Raw genomic sequence first — 25,059 nt, 5'->3', positions numbered from 1 at the left:
TTTATAAATTGATTTCCAAAGTATGCAACACAGAGCCTGGAGGAGACATGTAAACATTTATGCTTATTGTACCAGAATTTACAAAAGCCAAAAGGCTGAAGTAACTTAGATGTCCCTTGATTTATAAATACATCAAAAAATTTAACATACACATACATGGAACATTATTCAGCCTTAAAAGAGAAAATTTTGTCGCATTTTAAGATAAACTTTGAAAATATTATGTCACATGAAATAAACCAATAACAAAATGATGAATATTACATTACTTCATTTACCTGAGATAAGTTAAATAGCCAAACTCATAAAAACAGAAAGCTGAAAGGTATTTGCCAACGGCTGGAGAGAGGGTAAAATGGGCATTTGTTACTTAGTGGGTATTGAGTATTAGTTTTACAAGATGTAAAACTTCTAGAAGGCTTTTGCATAACCAGGTGAATATACTTTAACATGCCTGAAATCCACAGCTTTTTTTTTGACAAAGGGTCTCACTTTGTCACCCAAGCTGGTGTGCAGTGGCAAAATTATGGCTCACTTCAGCCCCAAACTCCCAGAATAAAGTACTCCTTGTCCCTTGATCTCCCAGGTTGCTGGAACCACAGGTGCAAACCACCATGGCTTGTTATTTAAAAATTTTTTTGGATACAGCAGGTCTTTATATGTTTCCCAGGCTGATCTCAAACGTTTGGGCTCAGGTGATCCTTCTGTTTTGACCTCTCAAATTTCTGGGGTTACAGAGATGAGACACTGCCATGCCTGGCCATAAAATGTACACTTAAATAGATTTTAGAGAATCAATTTTATGTTATCTGTTTTTACAAAAATTATTTTAGAACAAAAACTAAATGAAGAATTATAAATCTTTTCTAGAATTACCTTCAAATCACAAAAGTGTTTCTCTCACACAAAGAAAATATATATTCATTATTAAACACAGGGCGAAAATAAGATTATTTCCACAACTACTCACTTAGACAAGATAAAACAACCACTGAAAATCAGCTAAGAAAGAATATATACAAGATAAGCCATAACCAAAATTGGATCATATTTATAGATAAAAACCCACAAATATATAATCTGATTGTGATAGACATATGGCTAATTTATTTCTGAATTAAACCCCACATTGACTTAAAGTGTACAAACAGAATTGCAAATTGTCTAGAATTATAATACATAAGTAAAACAAAAAAAATTCACTGATATTAAGAAACTGACACTAAAAAGCACACATATAGAACTGCAGATAATAATAAGAGAAATGTTTACTCATAAGATCTGGTATGCAACATTGATGTACCATTAAAAATTTGTCTAGATAACTACAATATTTGACTGTGTCTGTGTACTCAGGGAAGGCAGGTATTTTGAGTCATTGGCATGCACTGCATGGCAGTAAAACTTAAGAGAAATTGCAGTATAATCATAAATAACAGATTCTAATGATAAGGTTTTAATATATAAGCATTAAAGAAAACTAGAAGTAAATTTCAACTTTACATATGCTGTTCTCACACAATACATGCTACATATATTCTTTAAGAATATGTGCTATTCTTACACAAAATGAAACTGCTGTAATTTAACTTTAGAAGCAAAGAATAGTCTTACCTTGTTAAATTAAAAAAAAATGTCTTGCAGAATATAATTAAAGCCTCTGTTATATAAAACAAGTATCAGGGAAGAACTTATTTTATTATTTAAACATAGGTTGAAGAAAGTGAATGGAAATCATATAATTCCTTTTTGCCTGCAGCAAACTTAAATTTATAACTAAATATTTTAGCAAATAAGGAATGCCTACTAATAGTCTAGTTTACTTCAGGCATAACATGTAAATTCTAACATATTATCCTAAATGTCTGAATCTAAAATAACAGAGAAATTTGAAATAGAAAATACAAAGTAAAAATGTATAGGGAGAGCAACATCAGTAAAATTAAAAAAAAAAAGGTGACCTATTTTCTTATCCCCCGACAGCAAGAAAACTGTGAGCCAGCCCTGACAAAAATGTGTTTATGAGAGATCCAGGCATCCTGGCTCATATCTGTAATGATCGCTACATAAGGCATTCAGGTTGGAGAATTTCCTCAGGCCAAGATTTCAAGACCAGCCTCTATTATGTAGAAAGACTTCATCTCTTAAACAGGTACCTTCAAAAGAGCTTTTAGATCCAGGGATGGAGTTGTGAAACTCTGCTAAAGCCCAGGATTGAGGAACGTTCTTTTCAGGAGACAGGCTTCCATTAAGGTGGCAAATTACCGGATTTCTGTTCTTGGCCACAAATCAAAAAATAGCCAACCCAACTTGCTCCCACTGAGAATTCTGAACTTACCCTATAACCATTCCAAACTCCTCCCAGCCACAGCCTGGGAGAGCTCCTGCTCTTCCAGAGGCCTGGAGGAAGACACCCATTGTAGCCATACAGTTTAATGTTTTCCTTCTGGCTCCAAGCCACAGTTCATGGCCAATTCTGCCTTGGTAGAATCCCACACAGTGACCTGGGAAGCCCCTCTCTAGTACTCAGTGAAAGGCATCCTCATCCACATCCTGATGTAAGCCCCACCATATGCAGACCTGACTGCAACAACTGCCCCTAGTGTCTGCTCTACAGATGAAAGTCCTGAAGGATATTCAATCTGTCCAGTAATAAAATGGGAATTACAACTACCCAAGCCTTTTGTAACAAGCCAACTAAAGGTAAATCCTATGCAGACGCAGCTGCTTTGTTGCGTCTACCACCTCTGTCTATTACAAATAAAGAGGGCATCCTATAAATATGGGGGCCCAACAAAAGAAGATTTTTACCTCTTGTAACCAGTTTATATAAACTTGAAGAGGTTTTCGCTCCATGAAATTTACAAAAACCAATGCAATGCAAAACTATACTGTCCCCATTGTCAATGCTTAACCCTGGAAGTACATGGCAGAAGAACTTTAACATAACCCTGGAAGTACGTGGCAGAAGAACTAGGCAAAAAAATTGTTTAAAGCCATTGAAATTGAAGACAAATAAGTAAAAAGTTGCTGTTTGCAAATCATTTAATCTTATATATTAAAAAAAAACATAAACAGTACATTTAAGGCCAGGTGCGGTGGCTCACACTTGTAATCCCAGCACTTTGGTAGGCCGAGGCAGGCAGATCACCTGAGGTCAGGAGTTTGAAACCAGCCTGGCCAATATGGTGAAACCTTGTTTCTACTAAAAACATAAAAATTAGCCATGCGTGGTAGTGGGTGCCTGCAGTCCCAGCTACTCGGGAGTCTGAGGCAGGAGAATCACTTGAGCCAGGAAGTGGAGGTTGCAGTGAGCCAAGATCACACCACTGCACTCCAGCTTGGGCAACAGAGTGAGACTCCATCTCAAATAAAAAAAAGATATTTTAGCCTAAAATGTTAGTTCCGTGCTTCAGAAATATAAATGTTCTTGTTTCACCTAAGTTATCCCTTAAGAAATGCAATGAAAGAGACAACAACATAAAAATAATGGGGGACTTTTGTACTTTACTACAGCATTAGACATGTCATCAAGACAGAAACTCAAACGAACAAACAAACAAACAAAAAACAACGGACTTAAACTATACCTTAGAACAAATGGACTTAACAGAGACTTACAGAATATTCTACCCAACAACTACAGAATATACATTCTTTTCATGAGCACATAAAACATTCTTCAAGATAGACCATATCATAGGCCGAAAGACAAGTCTGATTTTTTTGTGTGTGTGTGACAGTCTTGCTCTGTCACCAAGGCTGGAGTGCAATGGTGCAATCTCAGCTCACAGCAACCTCTGCCTCACAGGTTCAAGGGATTCTCCTACCTCAGCCTTCTGAGTAGCTGGGATTACAGGCACATGCCACCATGTCTGTCTAATTTTTGTATTTTTAGTAGCGATGGGGTTTCACCGTGTTGGCCAGGCTGGTTTTGAACTCCTGACCTCAGGTTATCCACCTGCCTTGGCCTCCCAAAGTGCTGGGATTAAAGCATGAGCCACCATGCCCAGCCCCTGAATAAATTTAAGAATATAAAAATTATATCAAGTACTGTCTTAGGCCACAGTGGAATAAAATTAGAAATCAATTCCAATAGGAACACTCAAAATCATACAAATACTTGAAAATTAAACAAACTGCTCATGAATGATCATTGGTTCCACAATGAAATCAAGATGGAAATTAAATAATTCTTTAAACTGAATAATAGTGACACAACATATTGAAACATCTGGGATACAGCAAAAGCAGTGCTAAGAGGAAAGTTCATAGCATTAAATACACACATCAAAAAGTTCAAAAAACCACAATAAACAACCTAAGATTACACCTCAAGGAACAAGAGAAACAAGAACAAACCAAACCTAAACCCAGCAGAAAAAAAAAATAATAACAAAGATCAGAGCAGAACTAAGTAAAATTGAAATTTTAAAAAATATAAAAGATAAATAAAACAAGCTAGTTATTTGAAAAGATAAACCAAATTGATAGACTATTAGTGAGATTAACCCAGAAAACAGAAGGAAGATCCAAATATGCTCAATTAGAAATAAAAGATCATTCATAGCTACTATGAATACCTTTACATGCTCAAACTAGAAAACCTAGAGGAGTTTGATAAATTCCTGGAAATATACAACCCTTCTAGATTAAATCAGGAAGAAATAAAAACTCTGAACACACCAATAATAAGTAGCAAGATTAAACTAGTAATAAAAATTGCCAGCTGGGTGCAGTGGCTCATGCCTATAATCCTAGCACTTTGGTAGGACGAGGTGGGGGGATCACTTGAGGTCAGGGGTTTGAGACCAGTCTGATCAACATGGCAAAACCCCATCTCTACTAAAAATACAAAAATTAGCGAGGCATGGTGGTTTGTGCCTGTAATCCCAGCTACTTGGGAGGTTTAGGCAGGAGAATCACTTAAACCCAGGAGGCAAGGTTGCAGTGAGTCAACATCACACCACTGCACTCCACCCTGGGTGACAGAGCAAGACTCAAGAAAAAAAAAAAAACTGCCAACAAAAAAAGTCCAGGACAAGGCGGATTCATAGCTCAATTCTATCCGACATTCAAAGAATTGGTACCAGTCCTACTGAAACTATTCCAAAAGATAGAGAAAAAGGGAATCCTTCCTAAATTATTCTATGAAGCCAATATCACTCTAATACCAAGATCAGGAAAAGACATAATAAAAGAAAACTATACACCAATGTTCCTGATGAGCATAAATGCAAAAATCTTCCATAAAATACTAGCTAACCAAACACAGCAGCATATTAATAAGATAGTATAACATAATCGAGAACATTTTATGCCAGGGATGCAGAGATGATTTAACATAGGTAAGTCAATACATGTTATACACCAAATAAACAGAATTAAAACCAAAAATTATACAATTATCTCAATATATGCAGAAAAATCATTTGGCAAAATCCAGCATCACTTTATGATTAAAATCCTCAGCAAAATCATGATAGAGGGAACATATTGTAAGGTCATAAAAACCATCTACGACAGGCTGGACCTGGTGGTTCATGCCTGTAATCCCAGCACTTTGGGAGGCCGAGGCGGGTGATCACCTGAGGTTGGGAGTTCAAGACAAGCCTGACCAACATGGAGAAACCCTGTCTCTATTAAAACTACAAAATTAGCCAGGTGTGGTGGCACATACCTGTAATCCCAGATACTCGGGAAGGCTGAGGCAGGAGAATCGCTTGAACTGGGGAGGCAGAGGTTGCAGTGAGCTGAGATCGCCCCACTGTACTCCAGCCTGGGCAACAAAAGCGAAACTCTGTCTCAAAATATAAATAAATAAATAAATAAAATTTTAAAAAAAGAATTATATAGTGGACTCTGGGCACTCAGTGGGAAGGGTAGGAGAGGGGGTGAGGGATGAAAGACTACACATTGGGTAGAGTGCACACTGCTTGGGAGATTGGTGCACCTAAATCTCAGAAAAGATTTAGGAACTTATCCATGTAACCAAATACTACCTGTACCCCAAAGCTATTGAAATATAATAATTTAAGACAAAAATAAAAACTCCCAAACTCCCATAAGCTTAAGTTTATATGCTTTGGCTTTTTTTTTAGAAAGAGTCTCACTCTTGTCACCCAGAATGGAGTACAGTGGCTTGATCAGGGCTCACTGCAGCCACAACCTCCTGGGCTCAGGCAATCCTCCTGCTTAGCCCCTGAACAGCTGGTACTATAGGGTCAGTCCACCATGCTAAATTAGCTGGGTGTGGTGGTGGGTGCCTGTAAACCCAGCTACTCAGGAGGCTGAGGCAGGAGAATCGCTTGAACCCGGAGGGGGAGGTTGCAGTGAGCTGAGATCATGCCATTGCACTCTAGCCTGGCAAGACTAGTCTCAAAAAAAAAAAAAAAAAAAAGCTTAAGGGGTTGTTTCAAGTTAAAAAAAAGGCTATTAAAATAAAATAGAAAAAGTAAAAAAAAATGAGCTTATAAAATATATATGAAAATCTAGAGCGTTCAAAAATGACAAATTTGATAGATTTATTTATAAGGTTTTACTAACATTAGGTTTAGTTTTTTTGTTGTTTTGTTTTTTGAGATGGCGTTTCACTCTTGTTGCCCAGGCCGCAGTGCAATAGCCTGATCTTGGCTCCCTGCAATCTCCACCTCCCAGGTTCAAATGATTCTCCTGCCTCAGCCTCCTGAGTAGCTGGGATTACAGGCACCCACCACCACGCCTGACTAACGTTCGTATTTTTAGTAGAGAAGGGGTTTCACCATGTCGACCAGGCTGGTCTTGAACTTCTGACCTCCGGTGATCCACCCGCCTCGGCCTCCCAAACTGATGGGATTAAAGGCGTAAGCCACTGCACCCGGCCTTTAGTATTGATAATACACTATTACTAAAGTAAAAATTGATTTACTCTTGAAGAAAAGTTTTATGTATTATTAACATGAGAGTAAAATATATTCGTTCATATTTCAAATACATTTAAAAAGAGAGAGAGTAAAGAAGAGAGAGAATTTTTCCATGCTCTAGGGTGGGCCTGGCTCAGCTCAGGGAGGAAGCGCTGCCTGAAAAGGCTGCAGCCTAGGCTGGCTCTCTTTCTTCATTCAGCCCAGCATCTGATCACATCTTCTGTCACTCAGGGCCTGAAGGGGCGGGGCCTTAAACATTATCCAATCAGGGATGCTGGGCTGGGAACGTCCAATCAGGCACGCAGCTGGAGCGGACAGGGCGGCTTCTGGGATGTGGTCAGACCTTTGTCTCTCGCTGCAGCGGGAGGTCAATGTCTTGTCCTTATTGCTGTGTGTCCTCTGCTCCTAGAGTCCCAGCCTCTGTGGCCCTGTGACCTGCAGGTATTGGGAGATCCACACCTAAGTCGCCAGGATCCCCTGGAAGCCTAGAAATGGTGAGTGTGCTGGGTCAGACATACTGTGAGAGTGGCCGGGGCTGGTTGGAACCGGCGGGAAGTGGCTGTGGTGGGACTCAAGCCTACGCGCAGTCAGCTCCACAAGTTCTCCTTGCCTAGCGACCTCAGTCCCCTTCAGCCATAAGATGGCGGCTGCGCTGACCGCCGGGCCGCCACGCGTCCTCTCTCTTCCCTGCGCTGTGTTTGTGCGCTAGCCTGGAGCCCTCTTGGGGCAGCTCTGCACCCGCAGCGCGGAGTCTCTCACAGATTGTGCAGGGACCACGGGAGGGTAGTCAGAGGAGAATCCTGACTTGGGGTGGGGGTTCATGAATGCGAAGAGCTTTGGTCCGTGAGGCTCTCAGTTCCTGTTTTCTCCTATTAAAAATTTATGGAAATCACCGCAAAAATATTAAATAATTTAATCTAAGAGTGATTCCAAAATTGTAGAGCACCAGCTATGGGTTGTAGTTCATGATCTATTGAAGGGTTTTTTTTTTTTTTTTTTTTTTTCAGTTTTCAAATGTCCTTTATTTATTTTCCTTTATGCTTAACTGGCTGGGCATTCCACAGCACCACTGTTGATGTCATCTATGATGTCATGAGGGTGGCGGCCATCAACATTACAGCCCACAGACTGGGCAGTCCCCAAGATCTCTTTAATGGTCCAGAGAGTTCTCTGGCTAAGGATTGGTGCCGCATCTGTCGAGCAATGTTGACGATCTCATCAAAAGTGATATTCCCACTGTATTTAATGTTTTTCTGTTTCTGTCTCTTGGTGGTTCCTTGAGGGCTTTGATGATCAGGGCAGAGGCAGAAGGCACCACCTCAATCTGGGCCTGTCTGTTCTGATTGGTCAGTTTCACTGTAATCCTCAGGCCCTTCCAGTCACCCATTGCCTTGGCAATGTCATCACCAACCTTTTTTGGAGACAGACCCAGGGGGCCGATCTTGGGGGCCAGGGCAGAAGTGGCACCGACTTCACCTCCGGTGCACCTCAGGTATACGACTTTGATCTAGTTGGGGTCGAACTTCGGCGGCATGGTGGAGGCGGCTGGTGTCGGATGAACCCGGATTCGGGACGACCGAAGAAAGTTGCACCTTGGCCTCCTCGGAGCCGAGAGCTGAAGGGGTTTGATAGAAAGAGTTTTATAAGGTGCATAATGAAGAAAACCACATTCAATAATTGGTTAGGTACAGTTATGTAGTTTCGTGTTTGTTTGTTTGTTTGAGATAGAGCCTTGCTCTGTCACCCAGGCTGGAGTGCAGTGGCGGAATCTTGGCTCACTGGAAGCTCCGCCTCCCGGATTCACGCCATTCTCCTGCCTCAGCCTCCCGAGTAGTTGGGACTACAGGCGCCCGCCACCACGCCCGGCTAATTTTTTTGTATTTTTAGTAGAGACGGGGTTTCACCGTGTTAGCCAGGATGGTCTTGATCACCTGACCTTGTGATCCGCCCACCTCAGCCTCCCAAAGTGCTGGGATTATAGGCGTGAGCCACCGCGCCTGGCATCCTGTTATTTTTATTTTTATTATTATTATTATTTTTATTTTTATTTGAGATGGAGGCTTTGTTCTGTCACCCAGGCTGGAGTGCAGTTGCACGATCTCAGCTCACTGCAAGCTCTGCCTCCCAGGTTCACGCCATTCTCCTTCCTCAGCCTCCCGAGTAGCTGCAACTGCAGGTGCCCACCACCACGCCCGGCTAATTTTTTGGTATTTTTTAGTAGAGATGGGGTTTCACCGTGTTAGCCAGGATGGTCGCGATTTCCTGACCTCGTGATCCACCCGCCTCAGCCTCCCAAAGTGCCGGGATTATAGGTGTGAGTCACGGCACCCAGCCTCATGGTTTCTTAATTTGTAACATCAAGATGGAAATTTCTTGGTTATGTAATCAGAGGCTAATTGGCAGTTTATAGTGTGTTAAGCCTGAAATTTTTTTCCCCCAATGTAGTAATTTACAAAAAATACATTTGAATTAGATTTTTTTTTTTTTTTTGAGACCAAGTCTCACTTTGTCACCCTGGCTGGAGTGCAATGGCGCCATCTGGGCTCACTGGAATCTCCACCTCCCAGGTTCAAGTGATTCTCCTGCCTCAGCCTCCCAAGTAGCTGGGATTACAGGCATGTGCCACCATACCTGGCTAACTTTGTATTTTTAATAGGGACGGGGCTTCACCATGTTGGTCAGGCTGGTCTGGAACTCCTGATTTCAAGTGATCCACCTGCCTCAGCCTCCCAAAGTGCTGGCATTACAGGTGTAAGCCACTGCGCCTGGCCGAATTAGATTTTTTAAAAGTAGAAATTAGAAACTAGAGCCTCCTCAGTCTAACTGCCAGCCACTTAATTATTTTCACACCCCACTGGAAACTGCTGTTTCCTTGCATTTTTCACATGTTTCCCAAGCAGGGCCTCAAGTCTATCCCCCACTCCCTATTTCTCCAGCCTGACTGTGGCTTGCAGTTAAAATATTTAATTTCCAGTTCCTTCTGACATTCCCAAACGCCAGTTTTCCCTCCCATATTCACGTTATCAGATCTTTGTCCTTTAGTGTACATTTTGATACCTATTTTAATCATTTTTTGACAAAGCATTTGATGGCACATTTTAAAAGATTTGTTTTCTGTTTGTAAATGTATTTTTCTTCTAGTTTCCCTAGATACAGATACCTTATCAGAATGTTTTTGGGTCAAAATTTCCCTTTGGAAACTTTATAGGGAGATGTGTCTTCAGCCACCCTTCAGCTTTTTTCTTGGACCTGAGATTCAGTACTGTCTGGGGAAAAACCAAGATACTGGCCATGGCTGTATCTGCGAGAGTTTCTAGTGAATATCAGCTCCTGGGTCATTTTCTCCCATAAGACAACCTGAGGTATAGAGTGTAGCCTCTCATCTCCCATAAGACAACCTGAAGTATGGAGTGTAGCCTCTCATCTCCCATAAGACAACTTGAGTGAGGTATGGAGGGTAGCCTCTCATCTTTCATAAGACAACCTGAGGTATGGGGTATAGCCTCTCATCTCCCGTAGGACAACCTGAGGTATAGAATGCAGAGCAGGTGAATGCCCTGGGACTGAGAGGCATCTTCTGGTGCGCTGTTTTTTTGGAAAGCTAACCCCTTGAGATATTAGTATTGTCTTTACCCAACCCAGCTTCCGATTCTTGGAGACACATTGCTGTTCAGACAATCAGATGCTGGTATTGAAGGGGAAACCAAAATAATTTTTGCCCCTGGATTCTCCTAGGGGACAGAAAAATTGTGAAAGAAAAATGGTAAAAAATTTGTGAAAAAAAATAGCACTCCAAAGACAAAAAGAAACTGACCCCAGTGAGATGGTGCAAGAACTTGCAAAGTAACATGTACCTGGGGCACTCACTGGGGCATAGTTCAGAGTCTCCTGAGAGAATGGTTATTGAGCACTTAAGTGAACAGGATGGGGTGGGGGAATCTCTCAGTAATTGGATGGCTTGACTTGACACATGAGTCAGACATATCTGTACCTTGAAATGATTAAATGATTTGCTCACTTATTTTGACCTTAGTTTTTTTTTTTTTTTTCTTTTTTTTTTTGAGGTGGAGTCTTCCTCTGTCACCCAGGCTGGAGTGCAGTGGCATGATCTCTGCTCACTGTAACCTCCACCTCCTGGGTTCAAGCAATTCTTCTGCCTCAGCCTCCCAAGTAGCTGGGACTACAGGCCTGCACCACCATGCCCGGCTAATTTTTGTATTTTTGGTAGAGACAGAATTTCACCATATTGCCCAGGCTGGTCTCGAACTCCTGACCTCGTGACCCACATTGGCCTCCCAAAGTGCTGGGATTACAGGCGTGAGCCACCACACCTGGACTTTTTTTTTAGACAGTGTTTTCCTCTGTCACCCAGGCTGGAGTGCAGTGGTGCAATCTCAGCTCACTGCAACCTCTGCATCCCAAGTTCAAGTGATTCTCATGCCTCAGCCTCCCAAGTAGCTGGGACTACAGGTGCCTGCCACCACACCTGGCTACTTTTTGTATTTTTAGTAGAGATAGGGGTTTGCCATGTTGACCAGGCTGTTTGAGCTCAAAATTCTGACCTCAAGTAATCTGCCCACCTTGGCCTCCCAAAGTGCTGGGAATGCAGGTGTGAGCCACTGTGCCCGGCTGACCTCAGTTTTTTAACTGTAAATTGCGTCTTATTAGTAGGGCTTGAAAGGTAAGAAAATATTTACAAAGGGCATAAAAAAGGTGAGTTTCAAAAAATAATATCTAATTATATATTTCATTTGTCGAACATTCTCATTCACCTTTTTCTTTCTCAGAGTGAATTTAGGAGTTTTCTCAGGTGTGTTTTTCTTTTTTTGAGACAGAGTCTCTCTCTGTTGCCCTGGCTGGAGTGCAGTGGTGGGATCTTGGCTCACTGCAAGCTCCACCTCCCGGGTTCACACCATTCTCCTGCTTCAGCCTCCCAAGTAGCTGGGACTACAGGTGCCCGCCACCACACCCAGCTAATTTTTGTGTATTTTTAGTAGAGACGGTGTTTCACTGTGTTAGCCAGGATGCTCTTGATTCCTGACCTCATGATCCACCTGCCTCGGCCTCCAAAAGTGCTGGGATTACAGGCGTGAGCCACTGTGCCCTGCCCTCAGGTGTGCTTTTTATGGCTGAGTGATTTCAAACAGAATTCCATCTAGCTTTTAGAATGTTAGCTACCAAGGAAAAAAATAAGAAAAATTTTTCTTCCATTTCGGCTATAGAGAATTAATATATTTACACAAGAAAATGTGGTAGATAATTGGTGAGTTACATAGATTCGTGAAAACATCAGTTTCTTTTTTTGCAGGGTAAATTTGTAAAAGTAAGTATCTTTGTTCTGTATCCTGTTATTTCAATTTCTGAGTTTAATGGTAAATTTTATGTCATGAAACTTGGTACCTCCTAGAAGTGTTCCCATATAACTGTTTACCTCCTGATTTTTAATACAAAAAATAAAATAATGCTTATTGTTTGAAAGAAATAAATATATTTGCTTCTCTTACTGAGGTACAAAAGGTAAGCACCTTAACATTTTCTTATATGAACATGGTTTTTGAATCATTTTGCTGGATTTTTCAAACACTTAGTTTCAAAAACTAAGTGAATGACTCTGGCATGGTAATTAAAGCTTGAGCCCAATGACTGCAAGCTGAGGTTAATTTTGAGCCGGCAAAAGGAGGTTATTAAAGGCCCAGTTAGTTCCTTCTGGAAAGCCTTTCCTGCAGATGTCCCCGCCTGCTTACCCCAGCCATGGAAGAAGCCTCTCTAGTGAGAGAAGCTACAGAGCCCTGGAAAGCTGGGGCCCCACAGGCAGATGGAGTTAAGGTTAAAGTAGAAGGGGTTTAGGAATGTCTTCTTGAAGATAAAATTGTTACTGTTTTGAGGCAGTTTCAAGAGGTTTTAAAATAACCAGTTAGATGTACATTTAAAAAAATGAATTCCAAAGGAGTATTGCAACAGGAGGAAGTACCAACTATAAGATCTTTAAGGATTACAAAGATTAGGTAGAAAACGGCTTTTTTTCCTAGGGAAAAGCAAATAAGATTAGAAAGAAGGTGAGGGGAATGTTTAAATGAAGGGTGAAAAAATCAGATTTTAGATCACAGAATGTTTTACCCTGAAGTCAGTGTGTTCTTAAATGTTCTTCGGACACTGAATCTGCAGTAGCATAAAATGAGGTTGTATGGTGGCTCAGACTGAGAGTAGCTCAGAGTTCAGGAGCCTGTGGGAAGAAAATAAACTGAAGTGAAGTTTGATTAAGAAGTATTTTATGCTGACCACTGAAGACAAATTCAGCTGCTTTTTTAATGAGAAGAAGAAGAAAACATGCAGAGTGTTTTCCTGGCTGTGTAGTAGGTAAGAAAAGAGAGCACCATCTAAGTCATAATGGGAAGAGTGTTTCTTTTCATAAGTGTTCCTGGAGAACACAGAGGGTAGAGAATTTTATTAATCCTGGCTATTTATTATCTATATGCTTCATCTTTTCCCACCTCTTTTCTTGGTTCTATACTTTTCTTCTGTTTGACTTTTTGGAGGTTGTATATTTTATTTGAAGCCAGTGAATATAACTACAGTGTTCTGCTGAGTTCTGTGAGTAGCTCTATCAGATTATTGAATTTCAAAAAGGTTATGGGAGTCCCCAATTTTTAAACAGTAGGTCAGAAGCATAGATGAGCCCATGGAGTTTGTGACTGGCATCTGCAGTGAGGACAATGTTGTGGGACTGAGCCCTGAATCAGGGTCTGTGCTGACTCTGGATGGTGTCAGAATTCAAGTGTTAGACAATGAGTTGGTGTTGGAGAATTGTTGGTGTTCATCAAACTCTGCAGATTTGGTGCCAGAAGAAAGATATCACAGACCCTTGGCCTGGAATGAAACTCTGGGTGTCTGGGAATGGGAAGCTCTGCTCTCCTCTACACAGGCTGTCACACTGCCCCTTGTTCTTTGATTTCAGGTCTCCTCCCAGGGCGACAGAAGACTGAAAATTTAAAGGAGATCTGATGACAAACCCCCTTTTGCCACAGCTGCCAGCAGAGGATTTCCACCCACTCACAAACACCCACTAGACATTGATGTGTCCACACCCCTCTCTGGACAAGGCACCACCCTCAGGAATTTTACCACAGCATTTTTGATTCTAGTGGTTTTTTTGGCCAAAAACCTACAAAAGTATCTACAAGTCTCCTGGCATATCTCTATTTTCAGACACTGAATCTGCAGTAGCAACCTGTTTTCTCCACCAGCCTAGGGTTCTCGACCTAGGTTTCTCTATCAGCCTAGTGTTCATAATGGTATCTGCCTGCATGGACCCAGAAATAAATCAGAGTACAGCCCCACCTGGGCCACTATCTGTAGCACAAACCAGTCCTTCCACCTGCATTGCACTCTCCAACCCAGGGATTTTTTTTCTTTTAACTTTTATTTTTGGTTGGTTCAGGGGTACACGTGCAGGTTTGTTATACAGCTAAAATTGTGTCATGGGAGTTTGATGTGCAGATTATTTTGTCACTGCAGTACTAATCATAGCACCAAAAATGTACTTTTTCTGACCCTTTTAGTCCTCCCACCCTCGACTAGGCCTCAGTGTCTTTTTTTCCCCTGTGTGTTCATGTGTTCTTATTATTTAGCTCTTACTTATAAATAACATGCATTTGGTTTTCTGTTTCTGCACCAGTTTTCTAAGAATACTGATCTCCAGCTTCATCCATGTTGCTGCAAAGGACATAATTTTTTTTTTTTATGACCACACAGTATTTCATGATGTTTATGTACCATATTTGTTTGTTTGTTTTGAGATGGAATCTCACTGTGTCACTCAGGCTGGAGTGCAGTGGCATGATCTCAGTTCACTGCAACCTCCACCTCCCGGGTTCAAGCAATTCTCCTGCCACAGCCTCCCAAGTAGCTGGGATTACAGGTGTGTGCCACCACACTCGGCTAATTTTTGTATTTTTAGTATAGACGGGGTTTTGCCATGTTGGCCAGGCAGGTCTTGAACTCCTGACTTCAGGTGATCTGCCGCCTTGGCCTCCCAAAGTGCTGGGATTACAGGTGTGAGCCACTGCATCCGGCCCATATTTTGTTTTTATTAAGTTTTTAATTTTTTGTTATTTTTGGAGACAGAGTCTCACTGTTTTTCCCAGGCTGGAGTGCAGTGGTGTGATCTTGGCTCACTGAAACTCAAACTCTCAGGCTCAAGCAATCCTTTTCTGTCTAAGCTTCCCAAGTAGCTAAGCCTAAAGGCTTGTGCCAGCATGCCTAGCTAATTTTTCTTTTTGTGTTTTTTTAATAGGTGGGATTTTGCCATGTTGTCCATGCCAGTCTCAAACTCCTGAGCTCAGGCAATCCACCTGGCTCAGCCCTCAAAGTGCTGGATTACAGACATGTGCCATCATGTCCAACCATACCGTATTTTCTTTATCCAATCTACCATTGATAGGCATTTAGGTTGATTCCATGTCTTTCCTATTGTGAATAGTGATGCAGTGAATGTGATCGTGCATGTATCTTTATGATAGAATAATTTATATATTTTTAGGTATATACCCTGTTGTGAGGTTACTGGATCAAATGGTAATTTTGTTTTTAGTTTAGTGAGGAATCACCACACTGCTTTTCACAATGGTTGAATTATAATAATTGCCATTCTCACTGGTTTGAGATGATTTCTTGTTGTGGTTTTCTTTTGCATTTCTCTAATGATTAGTGATGAGCATTTTTTTGTATGCTTGTTAGCCACATGTTTGTCTCCTTTTGAAGACAAACATCTTTTTCATGTTTTTTTTGGTCTTCTTTTAAGTTAGTATTTTTTTTCTTGTAAACTTGTTTTAGTTCCTTATGGATTCTGGATAGTAGACCTTTGCCAGAAGCATAGTTTGCAAATATTTTTTATTATTTTGTAGGATGTCTCTTTACTGTGTTGCTAGTTTCCTTTGCTGTGAAAAAGATCATTAGTTTATTTAGGTCCCATTTGTCAATTTTTGCTTTTTTTGCAATTGCTTTTGATATCTTCATCATGAAATCTTTGGCAGTTTCTATGTCTAGAATGGCACTTCTTCTAGGGTTTTTTATTTTATAATTTTTAAGATTAACATTTAAGTCTTTCATTTACCTTGAGTTGATTTTTTTATATGGTGTTATAAAAGGGTCCAGTTTCAGTCTGCTACATAGTGCTAGCTAGTTACTCTAGCACCATTTATTAAATAGGAAATTCTTCCCACATTCCTGTTGTCACCTTTATTGAAGATCAGATGGTTTTAGGTGTGTGGCATTATTTCTGGGCTCCCTATTCTGTTGCATTGGTCTGTGAGTTTGTTTTTGTAACAGTACCATGTTGCTTTCTTTACTGTAGCCCTGTTGTGTAGTTTGAAGTCAGGTAATGTAATGCCTTCAGCTTTGTTGTTTTGGCTCATGATTGCCTTAGCTATTCAGGCTCTTTTTTGGTTCCATGTGAATTTTAAAATAGTTTGTTTTTTTAGTTCTGTTAAAAAATATTTTGGTGGTTTGATTATATTAGCATTACATCTGTAAATTTATTTAAGCAGTTTTTATTTAAGCCATTTTTATGATAATGATCTTTTTTATTCATGAGCATAAAGTGGTTTTCCATTTGTCTGTGTCATCTCTGGCTTCTTTAAGCATTGTTTTGTAATTCTTGTCATAGAGATCTTTTACCTTTCCGGTTATCTGTATTTCTAGATATGTTATTCTTTTCTGTGATAGTTGTTAATGGGATTGTGTTTTTGATTGGGATTTGGCCTAGATGTCCTTGATATATAGGGTTGCTACTAATTTTTATACATTTCTTTTATATCCTGAGACTTTACTGAAGTTGTTTGTAAGTTTAAAGAGCTTTTCTGCTGAGAGTATATGGGTTTCCAGATGTAGAGTCATGTTGTTTGCAAATAGGGATAGTTTGACTTCCTCTCTTTTTGTTTGGATGCCTTTTATTTTTATCTTTTGCCTGATCGCTCTGGCTAAGACTGCCAATTTTATGTTGAATAGGAGTGTTGAGAGAAGGCATACTTGTCTTGTGCCAGTTTTCAAGCAGGAATGCTTCCAGGTTTTGTCCATTCAGTATGTTGGCGGTGGATTTTTCATAGATAACTTACTATTTTGACGTATGCATCTTCAGTGCCTAGTTTGTTGAGGGTTTTTAACATGAAAAATGTTAAATTTTATTGAAAGCTTTTTATGCATCTATTGAGATAATCTTGTGGTTTCTGTCTTTAATTCTGTTTATGTGATGAATCACATTTATTGATTTGTGTATGTTAAACAAACCTTGTTGAATCCCCAAAATAAACCATAGTTGATCATAGTGGGTTAGGTTTTTGATATGCTGCTGGATTTGGTTTGCTAGTAGTTTGTTGAAGATTTCTTTTTTTTTTTTTGAGTTGGAGTCTCGCTGTCTCATCCAGGCTGGAGTGCAGCGGTGCAATCTTGGTTCACTGCAACCTCTGACTCCCAGGTTCAAGTGATTCTCCTGCCTCAGCCTCTCGAGTAGCTGGGATTACAGGTGTGTGCTACCATGCCAAGCTAATTTTTTCGTGTTTTTAGAAGACACGGGATTTCATTATGTTGGCCAGGCTGGTCTTGACCTCTTGACCTCAGGGAATCAGCCCACCTTGGCCTCCCGAAGTGCTGGGATTACAGGCGTGAGCCACCGGGCCCAGCCGTTTGTTGATTTTTGCATCAATTTTCAAGGATATTGGCCTGAAGTTGCCTTTTTCTGTTTTATCTCTGTTAGGTTTTGGTATCAGAATGATGCTATTCTTACATAATGAGTTGGGGAGGGTTTCGTCTTTTTAATCTTTTGAAAGTGCTCTAGTAGAAATAATATCAGCTTCTATTTGTACATCTGGTAGAATTCAGCTGTGAATATGTCTGGTCCTGAGCTTCATTTGGCTGGTAGGCTATTTATTACTAATTCAATTTTTTGAGCTTATCTGTCTATTTAATTTTGTGTATGTGCTTTGATTTTGTGTGTGTGTGTGTGTGTGTTGAGTTTTGGGAGGATGTATTCAAGAATTTTTTCATTTCTTCCAGATTTTTTTTTTATATGCATAGCAGACTTCAGTATATTTTTGTGGGGTCAGTGGTAATGTCTCTTTTTGTCATTTCTAATTGTGTTTATTTGTATCTTTAATCTAGCTCATAGTTTATTTACCCTTTTAATAGATTTAATGCCTGGATTTCTTGATATTTTGTAGTTTTTCATGTCTAAATCTCCTTCAGTTCAGATCTGATTTTGGTTATTTCTTGTCTTTTGCTAGCTTAGGGGCTGATTTGCTTTTGTTGCTCTCAGTCTTTTATTTATGATGTCAGGTTGTTAAACTGAGATCTTTCTAACTTTTCGATCTGAGGATTTAATGATATAGATTTTTCTTTTAACATTGCCTTAGCTGTATTGCAGAGATTCTGGTGTGTTGTATTTTTGTTCTTATTTGTTTCAAAACACTTCTTGGTTTCTGCCTTAATTACATTATTTACCAAAAAGTTATTCAAGTGTAGGCCATTTAATTTTTATTTAATGGTATAGTTTCCAGTTGTTTTATTGGTATTGAACCATATTTTTCTTAAGCTGTAAACAGTATGTGTGCCTTGTATCATTTTGTGATTTTTGAATTTGCTGAGAATTGTTTTGTTTCTGATGGTGTGGTCAATTTTAGAGTATGTGCCATGTGGTGATGAGAAGAATGTATGTTATGGGGTTTTTTAGATGAAAAGTTCTGTAGATTTTTATTAGGACTATTTATTTGGTCAGGTGTTGAGTTCAGGTCCTAATATTGTTGTTAGTTTTCTTCAATGATCTCTCCATTAGTGCCTCTGAGATGTAGTCTCCGATTATTACTGTGTCAGATTCTGAGTCTCTTCATAGGTCTCTAAGAACTTGCTTTATTCATGTGAACTCATGGATTTTTTTTATAATAATTTTCTCTGTTCTGCTTTTCCCCCCATAAACATTCTTTCAAGTGCACACAGTGTGCAAAATTCAGATGTCCCAGAGTTCAAGAACTTGTCCAGAGACCTGGCTGTTGTAAGAGAAAATATAGATTAGAAATAAGAGGCTTTATTCTCATATGTGAAAATAAGGGAGGATAACTTGCTGATTTTTAAAAAAAGGTTTAGATTATATGTATATATTTCTTCTGCTTTTTGAAATATATGTAAATCGTGTTAGAAATGAAACAAACCTTTTGTCATTCTTTTGACTCAGAATTTTCTTTATCTGGGACCTGAGATTCATTGCTTTCCTTTTTTCTTGGCAAAAGATTATATATTTTTTCATCTTTAGTCTTTAAAGTAGACACAGAGTAAGTTCTTTGGCAGAAACCTGATTATCCAAGGTGATTGTTTGCAGGCTGACATACTTACACTGCAAAAGCCAGAAGAGTTCAGTGTATAAACTGAACAGTGGAGTCTGTTGTACTTGGGTTACTTCAGTACAATTAGTATAGTTATGTGTAGTGTTTGTAGACAGCCTGCATTTATGTAAATTAAACAGTATTTTCTACAATAATATGAATTTAAGGTCACAATATTTACTTTGATTGAATTCCTTCGTTATTTTAATGTTGTTATTCATACTTTTGAAATATAGTGTTTCCACTGAATTATAGTTCAGATAATTTTTAAAAATCTTACATACATTATGACTAGTACATAAAATTATTCATACTTATATATTTATATCTGCTATCCCCAAAATTTTACCATTAAATTATTACAGTAGATATTAGTCTGGCATGCTTATTAATTTATCCAATAGGAATAATTATAGGTAGGCATAATTTTAATGTCTTATATTTTACCAAATTAGTATGCTGCTATTACAGGACAAATAAAAACAGGTGATATGGCTACCCAAAAACCGTAATAGCTCTCCAGTTAGCTATGTTGCAAGCTCTAATATATTCTACTATATTAACGCAGTCAGATTTCAATTTTTTATAAAAAAGTGCTGGTGGAAGTTGTCAGATATATTCCAATGTAGATCTCACATTCAACGGTTAGGAAATAAGAGAGCAGCAGAGATGGAAGATAAATCTTTTAAAATTCTGCTCAGAGCTGGGCGCTGTGACTCATGCCTGTAATCTCAACATTTTGGGAGGCCAAGGTGGGTGGATCACCTGAGGTCGGGAGTTTGAGACCAGCCTGGACAACATGGTGAAACCTCGTTTCTACCAAAAACACAAAATTAGCCAGGTGTGGTGACACGTGCCTATAGTCCCAGCTATTTGAGAGGCTGAGACAGGAGAATTGCTTGAGCCCGGGAGGCAGAGGTTGCAGTGAGCCAAGATCATGCCATTGCACTCCAGCCTGGGCAACAAGAATGAAACTCCGTCTCAAAAAAAAAAAAAAAGAAAATTGTGCTGAGAATATGCCCCCTTTATTCAATAATGCTCATGTTTCTCTTGCTGAGAGTAGCTATGCACTTTTTGGTGTTTGGAGAGAAATTCTTAGGGAAATATTTTCTGGCTGACTTGATCAATCTTACATCTGATCTCAGTTTTTTCTTAAGACACTTTAACTTTTTTCTCTGAATATAATCTTTCTCAGAATGAGAGCTGTTTTTCTCTCTAATGCGTTGTGTGTCTGTTTCAGAAGCCCTATTAGTATCCCGTGGTGTCTGTGAAAGATGTGGGCTGTCACAGTGAGAACTCTCAGAGCTATCTCTATCTGGACTCATACTAAAATCCAGCAGTATTTTTTTCATGTCACGATTATAAATAAAAACCGAGGCTGAAACACTCCTCCCTTTTCTATTATTGTGAAGGTGCAATTCTACCCAGGGGGCCTGCAGCCTCTCCTCCTGCTGCTCAGGCTTCACTGTCTGATGTGGCACTGGAGGGCTGCTGTGGCAATTGGGGTTCACCTAAGATGTGAGTTTCCAGCTGTGAGCCCCGTGCTGTGGGCTGTGCCTCAGTGGCAGATGGTAGGGGTCAAGAGAGTACACTAGCCACCAGGAGCGGGAAAGCAGGAGTTTTCTAGCCCAGTGCTCAGGAAGTAGAGAGCTATTGCTTTAAAATGTAAATAGCCAAATAGATAGCACCCGAATCAACAATTTTTGTAGAAGAGTCAAATCATACCTTCAGCAGGCACCGGGGTTCAAGTTGCAAAACTACCTCCAGTCATGAAGACGTGACAAGTTTATTTTGTCATTGATTATAACCAGTTAGCATACAGGGATGTCCTTCCCAACTACCAGGTGAATTTAAGATGAACTATGTATGACATGGTGCTGTAAATTCTACTTGTAGATGAATTATGGTCACCGTCTTTCTGTCTTTGCAATCTCTTGAGCAAATTTACTGTAATACATGTCAAATTCACATGTAATTGTGTAATAAAACAGTTTTCTTTATGTTCTGTTATTATTTAGTTCCTCTGGGGCTGAAGAAAATTTTGCTTCTGATTGTATTTTCCAAACCTTGTCTAGAATTTCCAGACATAATATAAACACATAAGGTGCCAACTAAGCTTTACTCTAGATGGGCCTTTTCCACTCAGGCTTCCAGTCAATTCACAATTGTGCTGTGAAGTGCATGCTGTCCCCTAAATATGCAGGTGGAATTGTGTCTCTGCCTATTTGGTATCTGTCATCCTCTACTGTCACTTTTAGAGAGGCTAGAACAGATTTCTAGAAACTTTATAGGTCAGATATTATCCACTGTACCTCTTTCAGTGACTGTGTCTTCAGACCTGAAACTGATTCAGTGACCATGGGGGCACAGAAACCCAATCAGAGTAAAATATGTGCATTGATAGACCTGTAGACATGAGAATCTCCACTTCTCCCTCCCTGCTCATGCTAAAATGCCCACAAATGTTCAGGTAACACCTGCTGCTACTTTACCCATGCAGGACCTGAATTTGCAGGTCCAAATTCTAAATCTAGGTCTTGAGAATTGAAAAGAAAAAAAAAGTTTTTACCTGAGGAATGCAAGTCCTTTTAGTTATCAAACTCAGAAAGACATTAAAATGAGCACAATTACATTTTTCTCCCTTTTTTTCAGCTATGTATTTATCTCTTGAAACTGTTCACTATTGCCACAAGTAGCTATAAATTAAACTAACAATTCCACACTGGACACTATATTCCATAGCCTTAACCTTAATGATGTATATCCAATCAATTATTAAAGTTATTTCTTTACATAAATAAGAATTTCTCACAACCAATTTTGTATCAGCTCACTCACTATTCCTCTTTTTTGCCTTCACAAATCCACTTGTAAGTGCTGCTAATGAAAGTGTAGATTCCAAGCAACTTGAATATTTTGTCTCAAGTTAAAATCCTTAAGCTTGACCCAAATAAACCGTCTATGTATGTTCATGTTATGTCAGCTTTTTTAAGGTAAAATATTATTTAGAATATTTTAGAGCAGCCTCTATGAGGGGATCTCTCCTTTGATTTCACTCTACTTGCTGTAACACCCAAAAATGCAGAGTGAGGTTGATTTCACCTAGAATTTGCAAATAAGACCTGGCCTCTGCTGGGATTTACAAGGCAGGGCCAGACTTTGGATTGAGAATTTACAGAAAACCAACAGGAGGCATTTTCTGCATTGTGAGATATCAACATAGATGTTTTAAATTCCTCTTTTGAGAGTGTGGCTTTTTGACCTTTCCACATCTTCATTAACCTGCCACAGGTATGTGAGAGGCTCCAGGAGTAAATAGAATCTGATGGCAGAATCTGTAAGTGTAAACAAGCATCTTAAGGCCACAAAGTATCCAGAGCCATGACCACAACTATACCTACCTGTAAAATGTGATACTGGAGTAGCGTATTCTTGTCCTTCTACTTACCCAACAGCTAGCAAATCAGGATGGACAACCCACATCCTGGAGTTCAGCCAAAGTTGTTCCATTTTTTATTTAGAATCATCCTGAGTCTTCTCTGCCTGGCTTATCATTGGACCGTCAGCCCAGGGTCACTGGGAACCCTCTCACAATCACCTATGAATCTCTGAGACATTTGAGAATGTCAAGAACAGAATTGTGTCAGGCTGACAAGAGTGATTAATTCTGCTTCTGTCCCAGTGTGAAAGAAATGAGTCTTCTTGTGTTTGTTTCACCCCTTATACAAGAAGTATCTTTGGTTGTTACCCAGATGAGAGTTTTTCCAGTTCCCTGGTACTTGGGTAAAAAATCAGGAGGTCTGGAGGCTCAAACAGATAAACTAATTGCTTTCATTTCATATAGTCATAAAAAAATAGATGAAGCAGGCTGGGTGCAGTGCCTCATGCCTGTAATCCCAGCACTTTGGGGAGCCAAGACTGGTGGATCACCTGAGGTCAGGAGTTCGAGACCAGCCTGGCCAACATGGTGAAATAGGGATTTCACCATGTTGAATAATGTGTTGAATAAACCAACACATTTTAGCCGGGTGTGGTGGCTCATGCCTGTAGTCCTGGCTACTTGGGAGGCTGAGGCAGGAGAATCTCTTGAACCTGTTAGGCAGAGGCTACAGTGAGCCAAGATCACACCATTGCACTCCAGCCTGGGCAACAAAGTGAGACTAAGTCTCAAAAAAAAAAAGAAAAATAGATGAAGCAGTCATGATTCCTATCATCCTGGAAGTTTTAGTCTAAACAAGCAACTGGAAAAACGGTTGAATTGTGCATCATATGGTGGTTACAATAAATAGATGTGTGCAAAAAACAACTTGGGCTTTATTTGAGTCACTTTCTTTATATTGTGGCTTCTGATGTCTACACCTGAACTTATAAACAGAAGAGTTGTTATTATTATTTGTATTTCTTTTGCCCTGCTAAGAATACTTATTTTTCTTCTAAAAAAATTATTCTACAAAACCTTAAGGGATTTTTTTTTTGAATTGAATATTAGTATGTAACGTAAAATTTACAGGGCGGTAGCTAAAAAAGATTAAAATTATACAAACTCAGATTTAAGTTTACTTAAATAAGCTTTAAAAAAAAGAACTGAAAATACCCCCCAGTGGCATAGAGAACCGAATTGTACATGAGCTCTACACTCTGCCCCAGCCCTGTTTATATTCACCCTTTTTGGAGGCCTTGTTTATGTCTGGCCCTACCCTGGAGTCTTGCCTCAAAGAACTGATTAGAAGAGATCAGAGTTTTGGGTCATGAATCCTGTTGCTTTTTAGAGCTGGTGTTCAACATTTTCTGAAACTTAAAAGTAGATAAATGGGAAATATAAAGTATGTATTATAGAATCTTACTTTTCAAATTTTTTATTAAAACCAGTGCTTGAAGAGACATTTAGCAACTTGTTTTCTGTTCTTGCAGTTGATTTCTGTTTTCTGTTCTGTTCTGTTTTCTATTCTTTGCAGTTGATTCACAAGTCACAAGAAAGTAAATATAAACACAATAAAAATTTATCTAAATTTTGTTAAGCTCTTTCCATCTGTATCCCTTTCATCTGTCCATATTTAGCTTTTATTCTATGCAGTTTTTGAAAAATCAATGACAGATAAATACAAATAAAAATGCTTTGTCCTTTAAAGCCTTGGAATTATTGAACACTTAGTATCAACTGAAAGGGTGTTATTAGGATTAAATCACGTAATGTGCTATCACAGCACTCTGTAACATCCTATTGAGCACACAGTACCTGCTTAATAAACATTGCATTAGTACATGTGCACATGTTGTTTTCCAAACGCAGACTTACTCAGAAATTGCTGCTTTCTGTTTTCTTCATAAACTTTAAAGAGTCAGCAAAGAATATAATACTTTAGGATGAAGAATGATTGTCTTCATTTGTACCAGAAGTATTTGTGTTGTGACACGAGTGCTGGGTGTAAGGGACTCTGTTGTGCCTCATTTCTCTAGCTAATGGTAATAATAAGCGCAGGGGGAGCAACATCATTATTGACAGGGCACTTGTTTAAAAGACCCATTTATGGACCCTTGCCATACCTGTAGAATTACATTTCATAGAGTGGGGCCAAAATTACCAAGTCATTTATAAGCTCATTAGAGCTTGAGAAGAAATGCTTAGTTAAGGGGTTATCAGCCCAGGCTTCTAATTAGTATCACCTGGCCATTTTGCAGAACTCTTTTTACTTGTGCCCTGTCCGTGGATTCTGTTTATTGTTCTTGGTGGAAGCATCCATGTTGTTTTAATTAAGTGGCTCATGTGACTGTAAGCTGAGGCCAGAATC

General features: G+C 39.5%; 1 protein-coding gene and 1 pseudogene across 1 annotated transcript in view; one reads left to right on the top strand and one right to left on the bottom strand.

The window, feature by feature from the left end:
* The first annotated feature begins 7,283 nt into the window (after nucleotides 1-7,283).
* LOC100579814 (zinc finger protein 676) overlaps nucleotides 7,284-25,059 on the top strand; it is a 38,926-nt gene continuing 21,150 nt past the window's right edge. The window contains exon 1 of the mRNA XM_030809421.1: nucleotides 7,284-7,396. Within this exon, the coding sequence (XP_030665281.1) occupies nucleotides 7,394-7,396 (3 nt within the window). The 5' untranslated portion in view covers nucleotides 7,284-7,393. The remainder of the gene's footprint in view (nucleotides 7,397-25,059) is intronic.
* Nucleotides 7,944-8,451, bottom strand: LOC115834431 (annotated as a pseudogene).

The sequence above is a fragment of the Nomascus leucogenys genome, chromosome 3, assembly GCF_006542625.1.
Source record: "Nomascus leucogenys isolate Asia chromosome 3, Asia_NLE_v1, whole genome shotgun sequence".
Lineage (NCBI taxonomy): Eukaryota > Metazoa > Chordata > Mammalia > Primates > Hylobatidae > Nomascus > Nomascus leucogenys.
This window is presented reverse-complemented; position numbering and strand designations above follow the sequence as displayed.